General features: G+C 41.9%; 1 protein-coding gene across 1 annotated transcript in view; it reads right to left on the minus strand.

The window, feature by feature from the left end:
- The window catches only part of GRAP2 (GRB2 related adaptor protein 2), a 30,991-nt gene extending 20,437 nt beyond the window's left edge, over positions 1-10,554 (minus strand). The window contains exon 1 of the mRNA XM_072352093.1: positions 10,435-10,554. Coding sequence (XP_072208194.1) covers positions 10,435-10,448 — 14 coding nt within the window. The 5' untranslated portion in view covers positions 10,449-10,554. The remainder of the gene's footprint in view (positions 1-10,434) is intronic.
- Positions 10,555-18,614: the final 8,060 nt, after the last annotated feature.

Here is an 18,614-nt window from a genome sequence, read left to right on the forward strand (position 1 = left end):
TGAAGTGACTGTGTGCTGTTTGTCCTCAAAGTACAGTACTTCTCAGTGTTTCTAATTAGTTTTCCTCTAGAAAGCATCATTGCCAGGCAGGAAAACTGAAGTTGGACTGTGGAAACAAGTGAAATTTCGCTTGCTATATTTTGTTTTAAGTAATAACTCAGCATCTGTGGATTCGGGAGCATCAGGGCTGTAAATCCACATAAAGCTGAATGTTATGAATGGAAGCTGTCTGTTCTTACCCGATCTCCCATCTATTCTTGTCCCACACTCAGATGTGCTCTTCACACAGCAATCCATCCTCTCTCACCACTTTGCTTTCTGCAAACAGCTGCTCGGGCTGTCCGCAGTGACAGGTCATTAGCGGGCAGTTATTTTTTCCAGGACTGAGTGCACAGGAGTGGCAGTGCTATAAAAGCTTTTCTGCAGAGCTCCACAAACTGATCTGGGCAGCGCTCTGTCCCAGTTTGCTTCCTCTCCTGTTAATAAAGATTTTCTTGAAACCTTGTTGCTCAAACCACAGCGGTCTGATTCGTTTGCATCACAGGAATTTCAGGCAGCTCACTCTGTTCTACGAACTCTGGGAGAGTGTACAGCCCTAACTGCCTGCTACCATTAACGTAGCACCACGTACTGCAGAGAGATGTGGCTTTAATCCTGAACAGCAGTACTGTTTTGGTAGTTGATTCAAGCAACCCTTCCCATCATCCTGTTAATTCATTCCCAAAGATACCTCCTACTATTCTGGCTGATGAGTAGCTCTGCACTTCTGAGAGGCTTTTTTTTGTTGGGAATATATTGCTATGATCCTCTACTTTCATGTTCCGAACGAGCACTGTCAAACTTGATGAGATTAAATATTTTCTTCAAAATCCCTCCAAAAATGCTTTAATTTTATCTTCTGTTTTCCCTGAACCGTACCTCCTGATTACTGAATTCCTTGAGTCTCACCAGTAGCTTTTTGTACAGAACCAGATAGGTTCTCCACCTTCTGCATTTGTAGAGTGATTACACCGAACCATGCTCATGACATCTCAGATCATCATCCTGACAGCAATTACAACATCTCAAGAACTGAACCTTCACAGAAGTGACTGGATTAGCAGAGGAGAAGGCAGCAGATTACGAAAGAGAAACGGAAGTTCTGACCTCTTTTCTTTACTGCCAAACAATCCTCCTGGATTTCCATAGATTTCTTTTAACTGCTTGCTGTGCAAGGGTTGAGACAGAGACAGCTGCCTTACAGCTGCTGTGCTGATACCTGCTTTGAGGACACGACATGTCCACTGTGCTGGGTAGTGTCCTGCCTTAGACATTTTCAACCTGGAGACCATGATCGACCTTGTAACATAATGATAAAGGTTGGAAAAGACCATTGAGATCATTTAGTCCAGCCAGTGACTCATGGTCACCTTAGTAAATTTCTGTAAGTTTCTATACATCAGGCCAATGAAGATACCAAGGAAGCCTCTGCTCATCTCATGCCAGTTTGCACCTTTGTTGGGAAATATGGATGAATCTGCAAACCCAAAGAAGTTTGGAGACCACAGGAAAAGATGAGCAGAAATATATCCTTTGTAACAGCATGTTTCCTGAGCCTGCCCTACACTGATCCCAGCTAAGAGCTATAGAAGGCCAGCAATCCAGGGCCAGAACCCACGCATCAGACAGCCTGAGCTCTGCTCTGGAGCTCTTCCCTAGCAGGACTTGTTCTCTGATCATCCTCAGCAACAGGAGATCTAAGAAAGCTTTCTCTTTCTTACTGCTCTCTTGGGAGCCGACACCACTTCTTTCAGCTTCATCTTGATTCAAGCAGTTGGTTTCCATCATCATCTACAAACTGTACCAAATTACACCGGCAGCAAATTTGGCACATCCCAATTTATAATACATGGAACTGGTTCTTTTTATGTGTTCAAATCCAAAAAACTGTCAAGTGAAGACAGAGAGAAGCACTGCTATCGATAGAAGGAGCCTCTTCCCAGACTACAACTTATCATCCTGCTTTCTGAACAGTAACAATTAGCAAAGCCCTACAGGCTACTGCAGCCATTCCCTGTGCTTCCCTGAAATAGCAATCTGACAAAACTAGGGGAGCCAAACACCTAGGCCTTTATGGCGACGGTTAATTTTGTTATCGCATTAGAATTCCAGCTACAGGTAAGCTAAGCAGAGGCTGCATGTGTATCAAGCAAAATCAACACGAGCTGCGTGAGCTGCTGATTTGCTTCTTTGCTGCGTGCAAGCAGAATGAGGAAGAAAGAAAGGAGAGAAAAAGACAGAAAGATATAACTCTTCTTTGGCGATTTGAACCCAGCACTGGAGTGCTCCACAAAACATTCCTTCCCAGGATTTAAATTCTCCCTTTGACGAGCACCTAGCGACTCAGTGGGATTTGCTAAGCCTCCATTTGAAGCTAGAGAACAGTACATTCACTATTTATTTCTCCCCCCCTCCCTGTGCTTCACCCTTTAATCATGATAAATATACCTAAACACGCTTGATTAAGCCAGACAGACAATGTGCCCCTAATCTGAACTGATCAGGGCTCTGGAGCTGCCAAAGTGAACCTGCTGTCTCTCTATCAGACAGAGTGATAAGGGGTCGGTAATGCAGCTCCATTAACTGCTTCCCACAGAATGAATTCTCCCTGCCTGCTCCTAAAGAGCAGACACTTGAGGAATGCCACCTGATGGGAAACTGCTTCGAACGGTCTCTTTTGGTACAAGTGTTGAGCAGCTCCTTCTCAAGCCTTCCAGACAAACACCTAAAGTATGAAAAATGTAGTCACTTCCTCCTATGCTATTTTTTTTTCAACCCCCCTCATACCTTATCTAGCTAACTGCCTCTCAATTTTTCTCATCTTTTCTGGGTAAGCGTTGGTACTGGCTGATACGTATTTTACTGCAAAAGGGTGTTTATCAGAATGACAATCACGCTCCTGCTGTGTGCATATGCATGTGAGGGATCTGCTTTTGGGTATGGGTAGAGCTTGCATTTTGTGGAGAATTTAAGATTACTGTGTATCAATAAATCAGTAGCTTTATGTGGTGTGTTTAGTGTCATTACACTAATATTGGAGGTGCACTGCAGGATGATGTAGAATTGTTAAGGTTGGAAAAGACCTCTAAGATCAGCTAGTCCAGCCATCAGCCCATCCCCACCATGCTCACTGACCATATCCCTCAGTGCCACATCCACACGGCTCTGGAACACCTCCAGGGATGGTGACTGCACCACCTCCCTGGGCAGCCTGTGCCACTGCAGCACTGCTCCTTCTGAAAAGAAAATTTACTTAATATCCTGAACCTCCCCTGGTGCAACTTGAGGCCATTCCCTCTATTGCTGTTACCTGGGAGCAGAGGCTGACCCCCACCTCACCACTGCCTCCTTTCAGGTTGCTGTAGAGACTGATGAGGTCTTCCCTGAGCATCCTCTTCCCCAGAGTGAACAAGCCCATTTCCCTCAGCCGCTCCCCATCACACTTGTGCTCCAGACCCCTCACAGCTCCGCTGCCCTTCTCTGAACACACTCCAGGGCCTCCAGGTCTTTCTGGAAGTGAAGGGCCCAGAACTGAACACAGCACTGGAGGTGCGGCCTCAACTACACCCAGTCACCTCCCTGCTTCTGCTGGCTGCACTATTGCTGATACAAGCCAGGATGCCTTTGGCCTTCCTGGCCACCTGGGCACACTGCTGGCATGTGTTTAGCTGGCTGTCATCTAACACCCCCCAGAATGAATGCATACAGATCACAACATGTGCAAGCAAACACACTTCTGAATTTGTTCTGCAGGCCATATGTGTGTATGGACATCTGCTTTTGTGTATCCCGCTTCGATCTTTACCTTCCATGAAAATCTATTCTTATTAAAAGGATGCAATGGAGAGGGATCAAGAAGGCATCAGACCATGCTTGGGCTCTGTGAAGTTCTGGGACTACTCATCAGAAAACTGGCCTTTGGGGTAATTACAAGTACTGTCAAAGCTGCTATGATTTGCACCAGCTGTGAGCAGCTCCAGGGAACCATCCTGCGAGCAGCTACAATTTGGCTACAGACTGCCTCTTCTGAGAAGAAGCTCTCACTGTCCTACTGCTGATGGTGTCAGAGGTCTGCAAAGCACCACATGCCAACAGTCAGATTGCTCAAATAGATCATACAAGAGACCAGGATGAGGAGTGATGCTGCATTTCAGACACACGTCCCATCAGGAAGGACTTTCCAAAAGATGTTCCCAGAGCAAAAGAATAAGAACAAAATCAAGACTCTGCCACTATGAGTGCAGATTAAAACCAACCAGCCCCCACGGATAGTAAAACCACCTACGCTTCAACTCAAATATTCAGAGGTACTTTCCTTGCATTTGGGTATCTAACTATGGGTAAAGAATACTTCAGATTAATTAGCTCCTGCACTGACAGTCAGAGGGAGATTTCCAAAATACATGGCAGCACTCAATCACTGCTCTGTAAGTCTGAGCTCTTGTACTTCAGCTAAGAGCTGATCTCTCTGATACTCTTGCATACGAGTGCACACTGATGCATATCCTTTTGGATCAAACATTTCACAACGTAAAATGGAAATGCAGAAAACAAGTCTGTAAATGCCAAGATAGGATTAAGTTCACCCTGTGTCTTTGGATCATTTCCGCAACAAACAACAAACTCTGCTCTGCATGCAGAAGGACACAACAGAAGGCCATCCGGTCTTTCTTCTTGAGCACAGTGCAACATAGAGATTTCCTTGCATTGAGACATTAATCCAATCTGGTAAAAATACTCTTTACTTTTATATTGGGTTTGATATCCCATTTCAGTGGGATATGAGAACAAAACAGTATGAAAGTCTGCTAGCGATAATGTTGGGTAAATAGAATCACGTTTCCAATCAGCTGCTGCATGTTTCTCTGCTCATGCCAGCTGATGGAATTTTGTGTAAAATGGGATGGAAGAAGAATGAGAGAGGGAGGCTCTGTGTGTGTGTGTGTGTGTGTGTGCAAGAGTCCTCCTGGCAGCATGGACAATTGTGCAGAATTTGCAACACTACTACTAAGATTACATTGTGTGCCAATGGTGTTTGGCACAAAAGTAGAATGGAAGTTAAATCAGTACGAAAAAGTAGCATCCCTTTGTCCCTTTAGCCATAGGTCTATGTTTGTACAAAATGGAACATGTTTGTGCAAGTTGTTTTCTATAGAAAATTTCACCTTTTTTTCCCCTTTTTTTAAAATACATGCTTCTCTTCTCATGCTTAAACAAAACAAAACAAAAAAGGAATATGTTACTGGGTTGAACATACATTTGTCTATGATAATTTATAAAACAAACACTGGAAATCTGATCATTGGGTTCCAAGAGCCCTCTTATCTTTCAGTCCATAGCCTCATTGGTTCTGAGAAAAAGAGCTGATAAACTTTCTATTAAAAGTTTCACATTTAAGTAAGGATGGAGAAATTGAAATGCTGCGAGAGGTATCAGCCACGTGGTACAATTAATACTCCCATGGTATGTTCATTGCATAATGTCACTACTGCATATTTACATCCTGAGTCTCAGTGCTGCATTAGTTGAGTTTTTTTCTGCTTAATGGATCTTCACGGCTCAACTTCCTTTTAAAGACAGCACCTCTTTTACAAGGCCTAAGTGCTGCAAAACAGCCTGTCTATAAATTAAAGTCAGATCATGTGCATCTGCGCCTGGGAATGCTTTTGAAAGGGTTTTAAAAGCAATCAATTACAATAATTTGTACATTTAAAGATGCAACTCCAACAGTCAATCCAATTTTTCTTCTGATTATAAGGCAAACGCGAATGCCAGCTTGTTACTACTCCTGGGGTTTATCTCTGCACAGAAATCGTATCGTTTTAAGGAGAAGTGCAGAACATATTTCATGCTTGTCTATGCATTTTTTTTTTTGTTCAGTTGGATTATGATACCTTTGAAATTAAAGTGCAGCAGAGGTTTCTGAATGATTTAACGCAGCAGACACTTTTACTCTCAAGTAGAAGAAACTTGTTTGTTAATCCAAATATGAGTACTACCAAACTCAAATAGGTTCTTATCATCTGGAACAAAAATACCCAAGCCTTACCCTGATGTAGCAATATCTCTTACTGAACTCACGTGCAGACCACGGCTTCGTTAAACACCATGTTCCTATAGGTAGATCAGGACTGACATTCTACATTTCCCCCTCCTACAGCAATGAGGCCAGTGGGGATTCACTGCACAACCCCTGCACGCTCCGTGAAACATTTACTACCCTACTCCTCCAGTGAACAAGCGATCGCTGCTGCTCTGTGGTAGGGAACCATGCAGCTGCCAGACTGCTCAGTAGATCGCATGTGGTGAACGGGGAACACTGTGCAAAGGGTGTGAATGAGTCATCCGACATTTGAGGTTGACTGAAGTCATTCTGCTACATTTACTTCTAATCTTGATGTGCTATCCACATTTGCATTTCGAGCAGAATGGGAAGAAAGATTTAAGTTATTTGCTACAGCATGCAGCAGATTGCGTGTGTTCAAGAACGTATCGAGGTGCTCAAGAAAAGGGTGGAAGGTGTTCCAGAGCCACGTGGATATGGCACTGAGGGATGTGGTCAGTGGGCATGGCGGGGATAGGCTGTCAGTTGGACCAGGTGACGTTAGAGGTCTTCTCCAGCCTTAATGGATCTGTGTGTGTGAGCAAATGGGCTTGCATGCATGTTGGAGTGAAGACAGCAGGCTGTGAGCTGCCTTTCCTACACTTGGACGCGAGCAGGCACTCTGCACACAAGCCTGAACACATCCAAGCAGAAGTCTGAGCATTTGTGTCTCCAGGGATCTGATTATAAATGAAAGATGTTCATTTGCAGTACGCCTGAATGGAGGAGAAGAGGTCCCACAAGCATATTTCAGGTGATGCGTGTGTTGTGTTTTCCTGAGCAAATACAAATCTGAGCAACTGTGAATCCACTGGTCCACATACACTTGGAGGGCAGGCATGTGCTGCGTCTGCATGTCGGCGACAAGGAGCAGCCATGAGCAGGTAGCAGCTCAAGCTGGAATTTAGGCATTTCTCAAACATTAGCAGTAGCGTTCAAATCATGTAAAGATTTTCATGGAAGGAAAGGCTATATGGCAATTTTGTAAAGAGCAATCAGGCCTCACATGAAGCTCCTTCACTCCTGGTTATAATTCCAGATAGAAGTTGCAGCATCTGTCTGCTTACAGCTCCCACTGTGTATTTAGCAATGTTAAATGCGAAGACATTTTTAAAGCATGCACACCTGTGAGGCTTTGGCACCTCAGTTCAATCCCTTGGGTGTGAAATTCTGGACAAATATTTTCTCAGCTCTAATTTAAGAAGAAGTAGAAAGCAGTCATTATGGAGATGAAGATCCTGACAAAATACTGCACAGAAGATATTTTCTGAAGGCGATGAAGGTGAGTATAAAAGATACTTCGTGAGGCTACTCAAAGGGCAACTCTCAAGGAGACTGAAGATGGAGAACCTGGCTGTGGATTTAGAAGCAGACCTACACAGTAGCTAATGATGGAGAAGGTAAAAGGTGGGGCAAGGAGAGCACTCTCACCTCAAGCCAATAATCAGTGAGGTTTGGTTTTGCACAGAGCTGACAATGTGTTTGCATCTAAAGCAAGACTTGCAGCACATCATATGCGTAAAGGGCATTTTACCAAAACCTGCATCATTATTACTATTTTTAAAGTCCAAGTTATCTTAACCTTTAAATTATTAAGACTTTATAACTACTAAATACACTGCAGGCCACCCCTCCCCTGCACGTCTATTCTGTACGTTATTGATACTGCACTCAATTAACCTTGGTAAGTGACTGTAGGCCGGACGCTGGCTCTCAGATTCAGTCGTTCTTGCTCAAAGCCACAGTTTGCATACAAACCATTGAATGGCAGCACTTAAATCTCCAAGTGAAATTGCTTTAATGGAAGCAAACTGTACATACATGACATTTGTATTCACATTTGTATTCATATTAAGTCTCACATTTCTGAAAACCTAAATGCTGGGCAAAGCCTATGCAGTTTCTGTCCTATTAAATAAAGTGCATGCAATTCTGATTCAAAAAGTTTACAAAAATGTATTTTCCTATTTCTTTAGGTAACGACTGAAGACGTATGACTGCAATTCCAGCCTACATACTATGCTCGTATTGGCTTTTGTAAAGAAGAGAAAACCCAATTCTATTAGCAAGTCCAGCCCAAAGAACACTTACTGAGGTACATAAAGGTCCAAAAGCCATTGGGAGGGGCGATGAATTGAAGGGAGGCTCCACACAAAGGTAATCAGGACAGAAGCACAGCATGATCCACAGCAGCTACAAACTGGTTCTCACAACTCTGACACCTACCTCTGGTTGCACCAGCACACTTCAATGAGAGAGCACAACTGTTTCACCTTGTCCTTGCTCTCCAGCTGAGAAATGGTTGTGTGCACATTTTAAGAAGCCAGCTTTTCAACATTTCTCTATGGTTTATGAGGAGAGGACAACATCTTAATTCTTCAATAATACAATAAAACACCATGCACAGTTGTTCCTACAATTATCCTCCTGAATACACTGTGCTGATGGCAGCTTTGTCATGAGAATTACCTCACTGAAAGGAAATTATGGAATTGATGTGATATTGCCAGTCTTTTGCGTTGTTTCTTGTGTTTCTATGTTACATCTCTTTTCCTAATCTATTGGATTGTCTTCCCTGTCCATAATGCAAACTGCTTGGAGCAAAGAGCTTTCACAAATGGTATTCTTCTATATGGGGCAAGTCAACAAAAACCAGTGGGTTAGAAACATTCAACAGTATTTGTCTTGACCAATCTTTAGCATGCGCACATTGTACACCACCCGAATGCAACTTTCCCATTTGAGCGCAGTTTGGTTGGCAGCCCTGCGTACGGTAAGGGGGTCTGAGCTTGATGATCCTTGATGATCCCTTCCAACCCAGGCCATTCTGTATGAACAGTTGGGTTAAAATGGATCTGTGGAGATCATCCACACCAAGCCCTCACTCATGGCAGCGCTAACTCTGAAATTACATGTGGTGAGGATAACTCAGCATTCCTACAATGACTGCTCTAGTGGATTACCAGTCTTATGCAGGCAGTAATAGAAATTATGTACCTGTGCACCTGGTCAAAGGTGTACTGAAAATTATTTAGATACAAGATCTTCATTAAACGATTTGAGTTCTCATTTCACCACCAATCACCTTAAAAGATTGTGAGAAAATAATAATTAGAAAGGTGATATTAATTTCAGTGCTGGGCTCCAGCTATACAGTTGCACATTGTCAAAACACGTCATAAAGTGAAGCTAGCTTTACAATTATTATTTCCTGAATTTTTAATGGTTTATATCCTCATTGTATAACTTAAAATATATATATATATATGTATATAAATAAATAAAATCATTGTTTGCAGATGGAATCCTGATAAAGAGGTAATAAATAAATAAAATAAGGAAATTCCAAAATGGAAAATAAAACTTGATTAAAATTGCCAGGCAAGACACTGAAAGAGAGTCTATGTGATGAACCTTACAGCTTAAGAAACGTGCTCCTCCTCACCATACCTTTGCAAGTCTGCAGAATACAGCTTCAAGAGCTGCAAAGTATAGGAACTGTATGAGTGTAGTAAGGGCTCTGCACTGGGAAACTCATTCATCATGAGACGTAAACATGGTCCATGAACTTCTACAGGATTTAATGCCTCAGAAAAGCAATTAGCATGATTTCTTACTTGATGAACAGGTTGAATTTTATCCAAACTGAATACCATTGAAAACACTTGCAACACAGCACTTCTGCTACCATATGAAAAAACAAGCTCTCTCTTCACTGCATTTCCACTTACTGCTCTGTACCAGTTTCTTCTCATATCTGTTTCACTTGTTATCAGATCTAAAAAACTATAACCATCAGTTTCATTACTGCTTCATATCACACTATATTTAATTTCAATATGCTGTCACTTTAGTTCTGAAAATGAGCTTTGCTTTCTAGCTTTCAGCTTGTCAAAAACTAAAATAGTGATTATTTCTTCTTCATAACAGAAACAAATCTCCAAATATTCCAAAAGCAGTAGCTAAGTATTGGCCCATTGTCTCCTGGTCTGAAACGGATTGGACTTTGCTTATTTCTGCAGTTGTTCAAGGAAAGAAGCAGATGCTCAGCCCTTCCCCTTAGGAAATACCGTACCAGGCCCGTTGAGATTGAACAGAACAACAACATTTCAAAAGCACATCTTTCTCAACAGCTAAACACATCGCAAAAAAGCAGAGCTAACCATTATGATCAGAAATTGATCCAAACAGTAGTAATTCATTAAGAAAATAACTGCTGTTCACCCCCAAGAGAATCCCACTGCATTTCACAACCCAGGAATTAATTCAGACTCATCTTGTATTTCTGTTACCTGATTGGTTCCATTGGAGAGAGCTGAGGTGGTGCTGGGCAGGGTGTAGGGGCCACACATTGCTGCTGTTTCTCCTTGGTTGGTTTTAAAAGATTACAGCTGCTCCTTTGGCTTCTCTTACTAGAACTACCCAGTAGCTTAATTAAGCAACACTATTAAGATCTCTTTTCTTGCTGCAGCCTGATTGAGAATCACACTTCCCTAGACGCTTCTGGAATGGGGTAGTTGAGTTAGTAAGCCTGAATATTAAACCATGTCAACTGTGTCCTTTGACCCCAGCTTTACCCTGGAGGATACCTCTGGCTTAACAGCCACATTCTCTGCTTCTGTATCTATCTCTTCAGCTAACAATGAAATCCATCCTCCAGTGCTTTTCAGCAGCACACAGCAGGAGCAACAACTGCCCAATTAAAATCAAGATGTCTGATATGCAGAAGGCAAACTGAAATCTGCCTGGGCTATCAGGGCAAACACCTTCAGGCTTATGCAATTAACCTCAGGATAATTGATGACCATGAGTAATCAAGCTGAGGTTTGGGGTCTCATACAAATAACATTCTGGGGAATATCATTCAGTATTGACTCAAAGAAAAGGGCTCCACTGAATCAATAACACCATCTCCCAAAGCGCAGTGGATTTCCTTCAAAATCTTCCTTAATTACCAGATGAAATCACCAGGTGCTTGAAAGACTCAAAAGAGTAGATACAGGTGTGCTAGCATTTCCACTGCCTCTCTAAGCTATTGCATACAAAGAATGGTAAAACCCTTTAGCTGGCTGTGGGGAAGAAAGGCATCCCACTCTCAAAATCATCCCCTGATTATTTACTAGAATTGTTTAGTAATAATACAGGCAAAAACGTGCATGGAAAACTTTATGGTATTACCAAAGGGATAGAAATCAAACCAGAAAAAAAAAAAAGAACTCTTATTCTGGAGCTCCAGGGGCCACGCAAGGAGCTGTACCCAAACCACTACTCTGATAATACACCGAGGGAATACTGCTTTCAAACAAGTCCTTCACCTTTCCTCCCCTCTACTCTTGATTTACCTTTCACTTTAGACTGCGAGCTTGCTGAAACCTTTCTTCTGCTATGACTTTTTTGACTTCACCTTCATTTAAAGAATTGATTGTAATCTATTTATTAATTTTTAATGAGGACAGCTATTGCATATAATTCCCTGCAATTATTACCTTGATGTAACTGTTACAGGTTGATTCCCGGCAGGTTTATTGCACTGACCACAACCAGACACCCTGCCATAAGATCCCCTTTGCCTTCTCATCCCTGAAATTCCACCCTGAGGATCGGATCTGGAGAAAACCACTTGATTAGCAAGGAACTTCTGTATTTTTTGCATTGGAGACATAAGCTCTGTCAGTGCATGGGATCTGGTGTCAAAAGTGTCTGAAAGTCAGCAAGAAGCTTGTTGTAAAATAATACAATAATAATACTAATTAATAAGAGAGCTCAGGGTGCTTAAGGAGCTGACCCCCAGAAGGTCTAGAAAGTTAAGAAAGTGTTTCTAAACCCATTCTGGAGCTGCAGTTATTAACAAATAGATGATCTCCACAGACATCATCCTGTGGTTGCTTCCACTGTTTCCCACAGTGACCTCAACAGCAAAGGGACGCAAATCAGAAGAGCATTGAAAAATCAAAACAAAACTAAAAGAAAATCAATTAGTACAACTTATGTCATGTCTGTGTCCTTACAGCTGAGCTGAGTCTTACATCTGAAATAATGATTCAGTGGCATTTGTTATTGGTGCTTTTTTTACGTATTAGAGGTATGATTTTCATGAAGACTCACAGCACTAACTATAAGAGCACATAATGAATTTTCTGACAATTTACAAGCATATTTATTAACTAAATTACTAAGTCAGATTAGTTTAAAATGTGGATCCATTAAGAAAATTGATGCTTTGGGTTTGACCTTTTGTTTGTTTGCTTCTGCAGTCCTGGTAGTAGTGGATTAATCCAGATCCTCATCACACTCAAAGATCACAAGGATCTTGCACTGACAACATCTGAAGGTTTTTCCAAGATTGGTGGCTTTTTTGTTGTTGTTCTCTTTCCTTTTTTTTAACCTCATAAAAAATTCCCTCTTAAAAAAAAAAACAAAACAACCCACGTTTCATTTTTGCCTTCAGAGGATGCTATGAAGAACATGTGAAGATACCTGAAAAGCCCACAGCTAGAACGGCCCTTTCACTTCCCTCCAGGAGGGACACTTTGCTGCAGTTCTTCTGTAAACAGAGGGAAGCAGGCGCTGCTCTGAGTGATGAATCTCTTAACTGTGTGCAGATGGATCAGCCCCACTGAGAAGTGCCTTGTCGTGTCGTCGTGGGAAAGAAAAAATGTTATCCTTAACATCATTTAACGCTAGCCTGACATCACAAATGTTCAGATGCTTTGATTATTGCATGAGATCATTACAGTAAAAGGGGAAGACAGCATTAAACCATTAGGCATGTTGTACAGATGTAATTACTTGGGATACAGGAGATAGCAATATATGCTTTGTCAAATCAGTAGGCAAGGGATGCAGCTGCCTTACACGGCCCCTGCTGGAGGTAATGCAATGATTATGACAATGTCTATATAATCCCCAGCACTGTAATATTGCAATTCTATTCATCCTCTTTCTACTAAGAATCTCAAAGAATTTAATGACTTCAATGAATTACGATTTCCCTTCTGTTAAGAACAGGAAAATACTTTAAGACTAGATCCAGTTCTTCTTTACAACAGAGAAAATCAGAAGAATTTTTGTTTCGTTTGATGGATTTAATCTCAGAGACTTTCTACACCATTAGGATTCTGAAAAAAGGAAGATCCAAACACATTCAGGTTCCACAAAGGCATTGTTTGTATGCTAGCATAGCGAACATACAACTTGAAACTTCAAAGTGTGAACTAACAACCTTGTCAGAAAGTATTTGTTCCATCCACGTGTAGAGACCCAACAGAGGGTTGGGTTACCTTTTGTTGAATCATTAGGTTTTGACCATTGTTTGGGCAGCGTATGGCATGCGATACATGTCTGGTCCAATACAGCCAATCCCATGTACAAACAGTCAGATAGAATGTCTCCAGTATCTTATCCTTAGATGCTATGCACTTGTGCATGAAAAACAATTATTGGGGCACATTCATGCACTGAGACAGTTGTAGAAGTTTGTCTACATCCTAAGATAATCCCTGCTTTGACTGCAAGGTTAAGGAGTGTGCTTTTTATGCCAGAACTCAGCTGGAGCTTGGAAGGGCTGTGACCTGGAAACATGATGTTGCTACTTGCGTAGCTGGATTTTTTAAAAATAAAATAAAATAAAAGAGATGTCAGAGCTCTGAAGGTTGAAGATTTTACTCTCAGGGTTACTGGTGAATTTGTCATGATGAGACAATAAAATAAAATATTGCGGAACTAAAAAGAGAAGTCTAGAGAACATGAGGCATACAATGCCTCAGGGAAAAGAATGGCATGTAATTATAACCGTACGCTGCTCTGAAAAGATAAAGCTGCATGTAAAAAGGTTATAGGCTCAGGGAAAGGGAGGAAAGATGGATCTTGAAACTCCAAAAGAGGGGGAAAAAAGGATTTAATCATGTATGAGTGCATACTGTTCATTTAGGCATTCCAGTCATTTTCTTTCATCTCATAATATTTTGCAGTACTGACCTGTGAACTCAATGCCAGCATAATGTGCCCATTTCTAGCAAGCTTATTCCTCAAAGGTTACTCTCCCCTGCTTAGATGTTATTTAAATGGTACCTTAGTATGGTTCTCTAATCAGCAGTACAATTTAAAAAATGTAAGTCTACAGGAAGAGCTCAGGCCTTTTCAAGATCACATTTTTCATTCTCATCTATTTGGAATTCTTCTAGCAACAGTATTAACAACAACTCAGTTTCAGAGACAGCATTCTGGGCTAAAGCCCAAAGAAGAAAAGATACTCTTCCTCTCATCCAGATGACCCAGCTGGGGAAGAACGATATATGCGGCACAACAGTGGCCAGACTTCAAAGACATCTGAGTAAAGTAAAAAGAAATACAAGGTTCTACCACAAGAATTGGTCTGCGCCTCAAAACATGAAGGTGACAGTACCTGCTAATGGATGAGGAGCTACGAGATACGGTTTAGTGGCTTGTGGTAGCAATGATAATGAGAGGATGGTTGGACTAGATGATCTTGTAGGTCCTTTCCAACCTTGTGATTCTATGATTCTATGATCACTACCAAATCTTCTCATGTTTGGGCAAGTTTCTCTTTTTCCACTCTCCTTTCAAAAAAGCGCTTATTTGAAAACACATTTAAAATGCAGTCAACACTACAACCTGCAGCAGTAAAGCAGCTTTGTCTAAAGAGTAAGAAACAAGATGAAGAATGTATTTTCCAAACCCATCTCAGCTAAACATTTGATGAGCGTCTCCATGCAAGCCCTGTCATCTCTCCATACTACTGGGGAGACCTATGAAATGCAGGGTAGCTGTACTGAAGATATTTAAATGCGTTGGGGCACTGAAAACCATAAGGCTCGATTCTGGGAAGACCTGCTCATTTTTGCACATTGACAAATTAATTAAGCTAGTATGGCTTTCAGGGCTTCTGTCATCTCAGCGGCACTACATTTATACACATGCACATATATATTATTATAACTATAAATTGAGAGTGCTCACACTGACCCACCTTAAGGCCAAATGGGCAAAATTCCCTTCCATAGAAAAATGTGTGAAGACATTAAGACAAAAAGTTTATACACGAAAAGCAAAGTTACTGCCATAAAACCCTTGTTGGTAACATACTTCATTTTCTGCTGCCTCAAAGTATGAAGAATGGTGGAAAACTGAGCTGCAAGCACTAGAAATTTTCCCTTGAGGGAGCTGCAAAATAAAGATTTTTGAAATATATCATAGAATTTGTGGATGCTGTTCGTGCTGACAGGAATCTGGCTTGCAGCCAACCCTAAGCCTCAAGTCAAGTGCGTGACAGCCATCATATTCAGTATAGCATTTGAGGAACTGTAAGAGGACAGTGCGGTTACGTTCCTCTTAAACAAAAAACAGACTCTGGAGAGAGAGAAAAAGGTAGAGGAAGACAAGGCCTTATTATACTGTAAAAACTAAAGGAACTGAAACGAGCCAAAAAACTGAAGGAACTTAAATGAAACAAAGGGGTACCAAATGTTGATAGGAGTACTTCATGGTGAAACATATGGCATTTTCTCAGCCACAGTGGTTGGGCCCTTCTGACTACTTATATCAGAGACTAAACTTGGCAGTGAGAGTATTTTATGGCATATAACTAACAGCTCCGCTAAGAGGAGAATTTCAAGTATTTTACTGTTAAGGGAAGAAGCATAACGAAGGGAGTGAAGAACATTTTCATTATGTCAGGCAGTAAAAACAAACCAGAAGAGACTGCCTACAGCAGTGGTTTCAGACCTGTGGCTTAACAACAATCTCTTGCCTGCCAAACTTTCAGATATTGCTGGTGGCCACAGAGAGCTGCTGTCAGGCTGGAAATTGATGGGGAAGGCAAAGTGTAACATCGTAGAGGATATTACTTCTCACTGCTGTTGCTCTTGAATCAGCAAAAAAATGGAGGGCGCTGGCATACAGTTGCAAGAGTGGAAGGTAAGAAGTGGGGGGAAAAAAAAGAAATAGTTTGACTAGATAAAGAACGACAAGGTTTGGAGGGAGAAATGATGTCATTTACTAAAGTAACAGCTATAGTTTACAAAAACCAGACAGACATCCAGACACACTATACCTTCTGCAAACCAATGTAAGAACACATGAGATCAGGACCAAAAGCTGAGTATTCCAAGGGTTGTAAAAACTTCTGTCTTGTGAATAAGCCAATTTTTGTTCAGCCCTGGATGGTACCACACTCTTAACGATTTTGGAAGATCTGTGTGCAGAGCAATGGTAGAGGTGAAGCTAACTTCAAAATCCAGACAGCAGAACTAAGCCAAATTATGTATGTTTTGCATTGCCTGTCTACCCATCTCCAGGTTACTTTGCTTCCTATACACATATGGGAACAATGCATAGGGCTTTTTTGCATTTAAACTCTTATCTGTGGGATCACTGAATTTGGATTCAAGAAAAAAACAGAAATAAATATCACGAGATAGAAAAGTAAGAGAAAATGCCCCCATGAGATACAAATAGCTTTATTTTTTTCCTTATGTGTTTTCTCCACATCTTTCCTCCACTCATTTCACCATCACATCATAGCTTGGGTTTATGTCGTACTCAGAGACCCGGGAGTGAAAACTGAAGAATGGAACCCTCTCTCCCTCCAAGTGGAAGGCTGCTGCTGGTAGCTGGATCAGCTCGACTTTTCCACGCCAAAACAGAACCAGTGGGCAGCTTTTCAGGGATTCTCAACCCCAAACCCAACTATTCCTGCCATGTCCATTTACTAGAAACTCGATCAATACAAAACCTTTCTTCTCCAGACAAATATGTGACAGAGAAAGATTATTATCTTTTCTAAGAAAATTTTGTACAAGCAGGCAGTACTAAATAACGTCTTGGAGACTGACGTCCTTTTAATCCTAAGTTAGCTGCAAGGCAAGTCAAGCAATATGAGCTTTCTCCACAAACACAAACAACTGTGAAGCATACACAGCCCTTGCTATGGAGCTGTATAGCGCGCTATCCTAAAGAAATGTCGGGTACCAATGCTGCATATTGCACTTACAATGTACTGAAAAGCTTTATAGGAATGTTACAAAGCAATTAAGGAGAAATCACATTCAGGCCTTGCCCCTAGAGACCCCAGCACATTTCCCAACATCCACCAAATAGAGGGTTGGTGATGCCAGATCTACAGCTGCCAAAGCATTATTTTTTCCTAGGCATCTTGCCCCAGTCAGTGTGATCACACTGAGTGTCTTGGAGACACAATAGCCTGATCTGTCTCAGAGGAACCTTAATGTTTCTGGGAAATCTGGATCTCTCTTTACTTTGAGCTTCTGGTAGAGGAAAAAAAGAGAGAGAGAAAAAAGTCCCCATTATTTTCTTCCCATAACTACCCCACTTCTGAGCACATTCCTGATCCCCCACTGACAAGCGGATTAACTTGATGCAGTGGTAGCATGAATGAAAATTTACTATGTCCCTAGCCTTGCAGCTAAGACCTTCCTTATTAAACCCTACAGAAAATATCATGCTCATTTAGGCAATACTACTCTTAAAACTTACAGCAAAAGAAGCAGAGTAGATCTGTACCTTTGTATGGCTGGTGGTTGCACTCTGCTGTTTCAGGATCTGTGCTGAGATAAAGTGACGGGGAGTTTTATAACGCAGTAATCAACTTGCCTCCTGCCTTCAGCACCAGTGCGGAGCCATTTGGGACAAGGGGGCTTCACCATGGCATCTTTGCCTTTCCCTTGCCAAGCACAGCCAATCAAGCCAGCAGTGTGTAAACCACAAACCATGCAGGAACTCGCAGGCACGGCTGCTTACAGAGATGGGTGTGGGGCTCAGTTTTGTGTGGTTTTATTCTTCTACTCTCACGGTGACAGATGCTTGACAGTTTCTGAGAATGCTACAGCTGTTCTCTGCTCCAGCTGCATTTCAAGCACTGGGGCACCCTATAACTTGCTCAACATTTGGGTGTTTGATGCATCTGTCTGGAATATACCAGTCTGCTGTATGCAAGTAGTGATCTGCGGAAGCAAGCATGTCCTGAAAGATGCCCTATTTTCTAACATGGGGTGATTGGTGGTCATGCACCATCTGCGTCTGAACTTCAGGGGCACTTCTGCTGTACACATCCTCTGATGTGAAAGAGTCCATGGTTGCACATATACAGTGCGCTCACTGTTTAGCAGGGTCTGTTGCAATAGGATAAGTGACTATGGTTTCAAATTGAAAGAGGGGAGATTTAGATAGGATATGAGGAAAAATGTTTATGGTAAGGGCTGTGAGGCACTGGCACAGGCTGCCCAGAGAGGTGGTGGATACAACTTGCCTGGAGACATCCAAGGTCAGGCTGGAGGGACTCTGAGCACCCTGATTGAGCTGCAGGTGTCCCTATTTGTTGCAGAGGAGCTGGGCTAGATGGCCTCTAAGGATCCCTTCCAACTCACGTAATTCCATGACATGTGAGAAGATGTGTTGTATCTCTGTAAGAAAACACAAGCACACACAGGGGTCA

This window comes from Excalfactoria chinensis, chromosome 1 (assembly GCF_039878825.1).
Source record: "Excalfactoria chinensis isolate bCotChi1 chromosome 1, bCotChi1.hap2, whole genome shotgun sequence".
Taxonomy (NCBI): Eukaryota; Metazoa; Chordata; class Aves; order Galliformes; family Phasianidae; genus Excalfactoria; species Excalfactoria chinensis.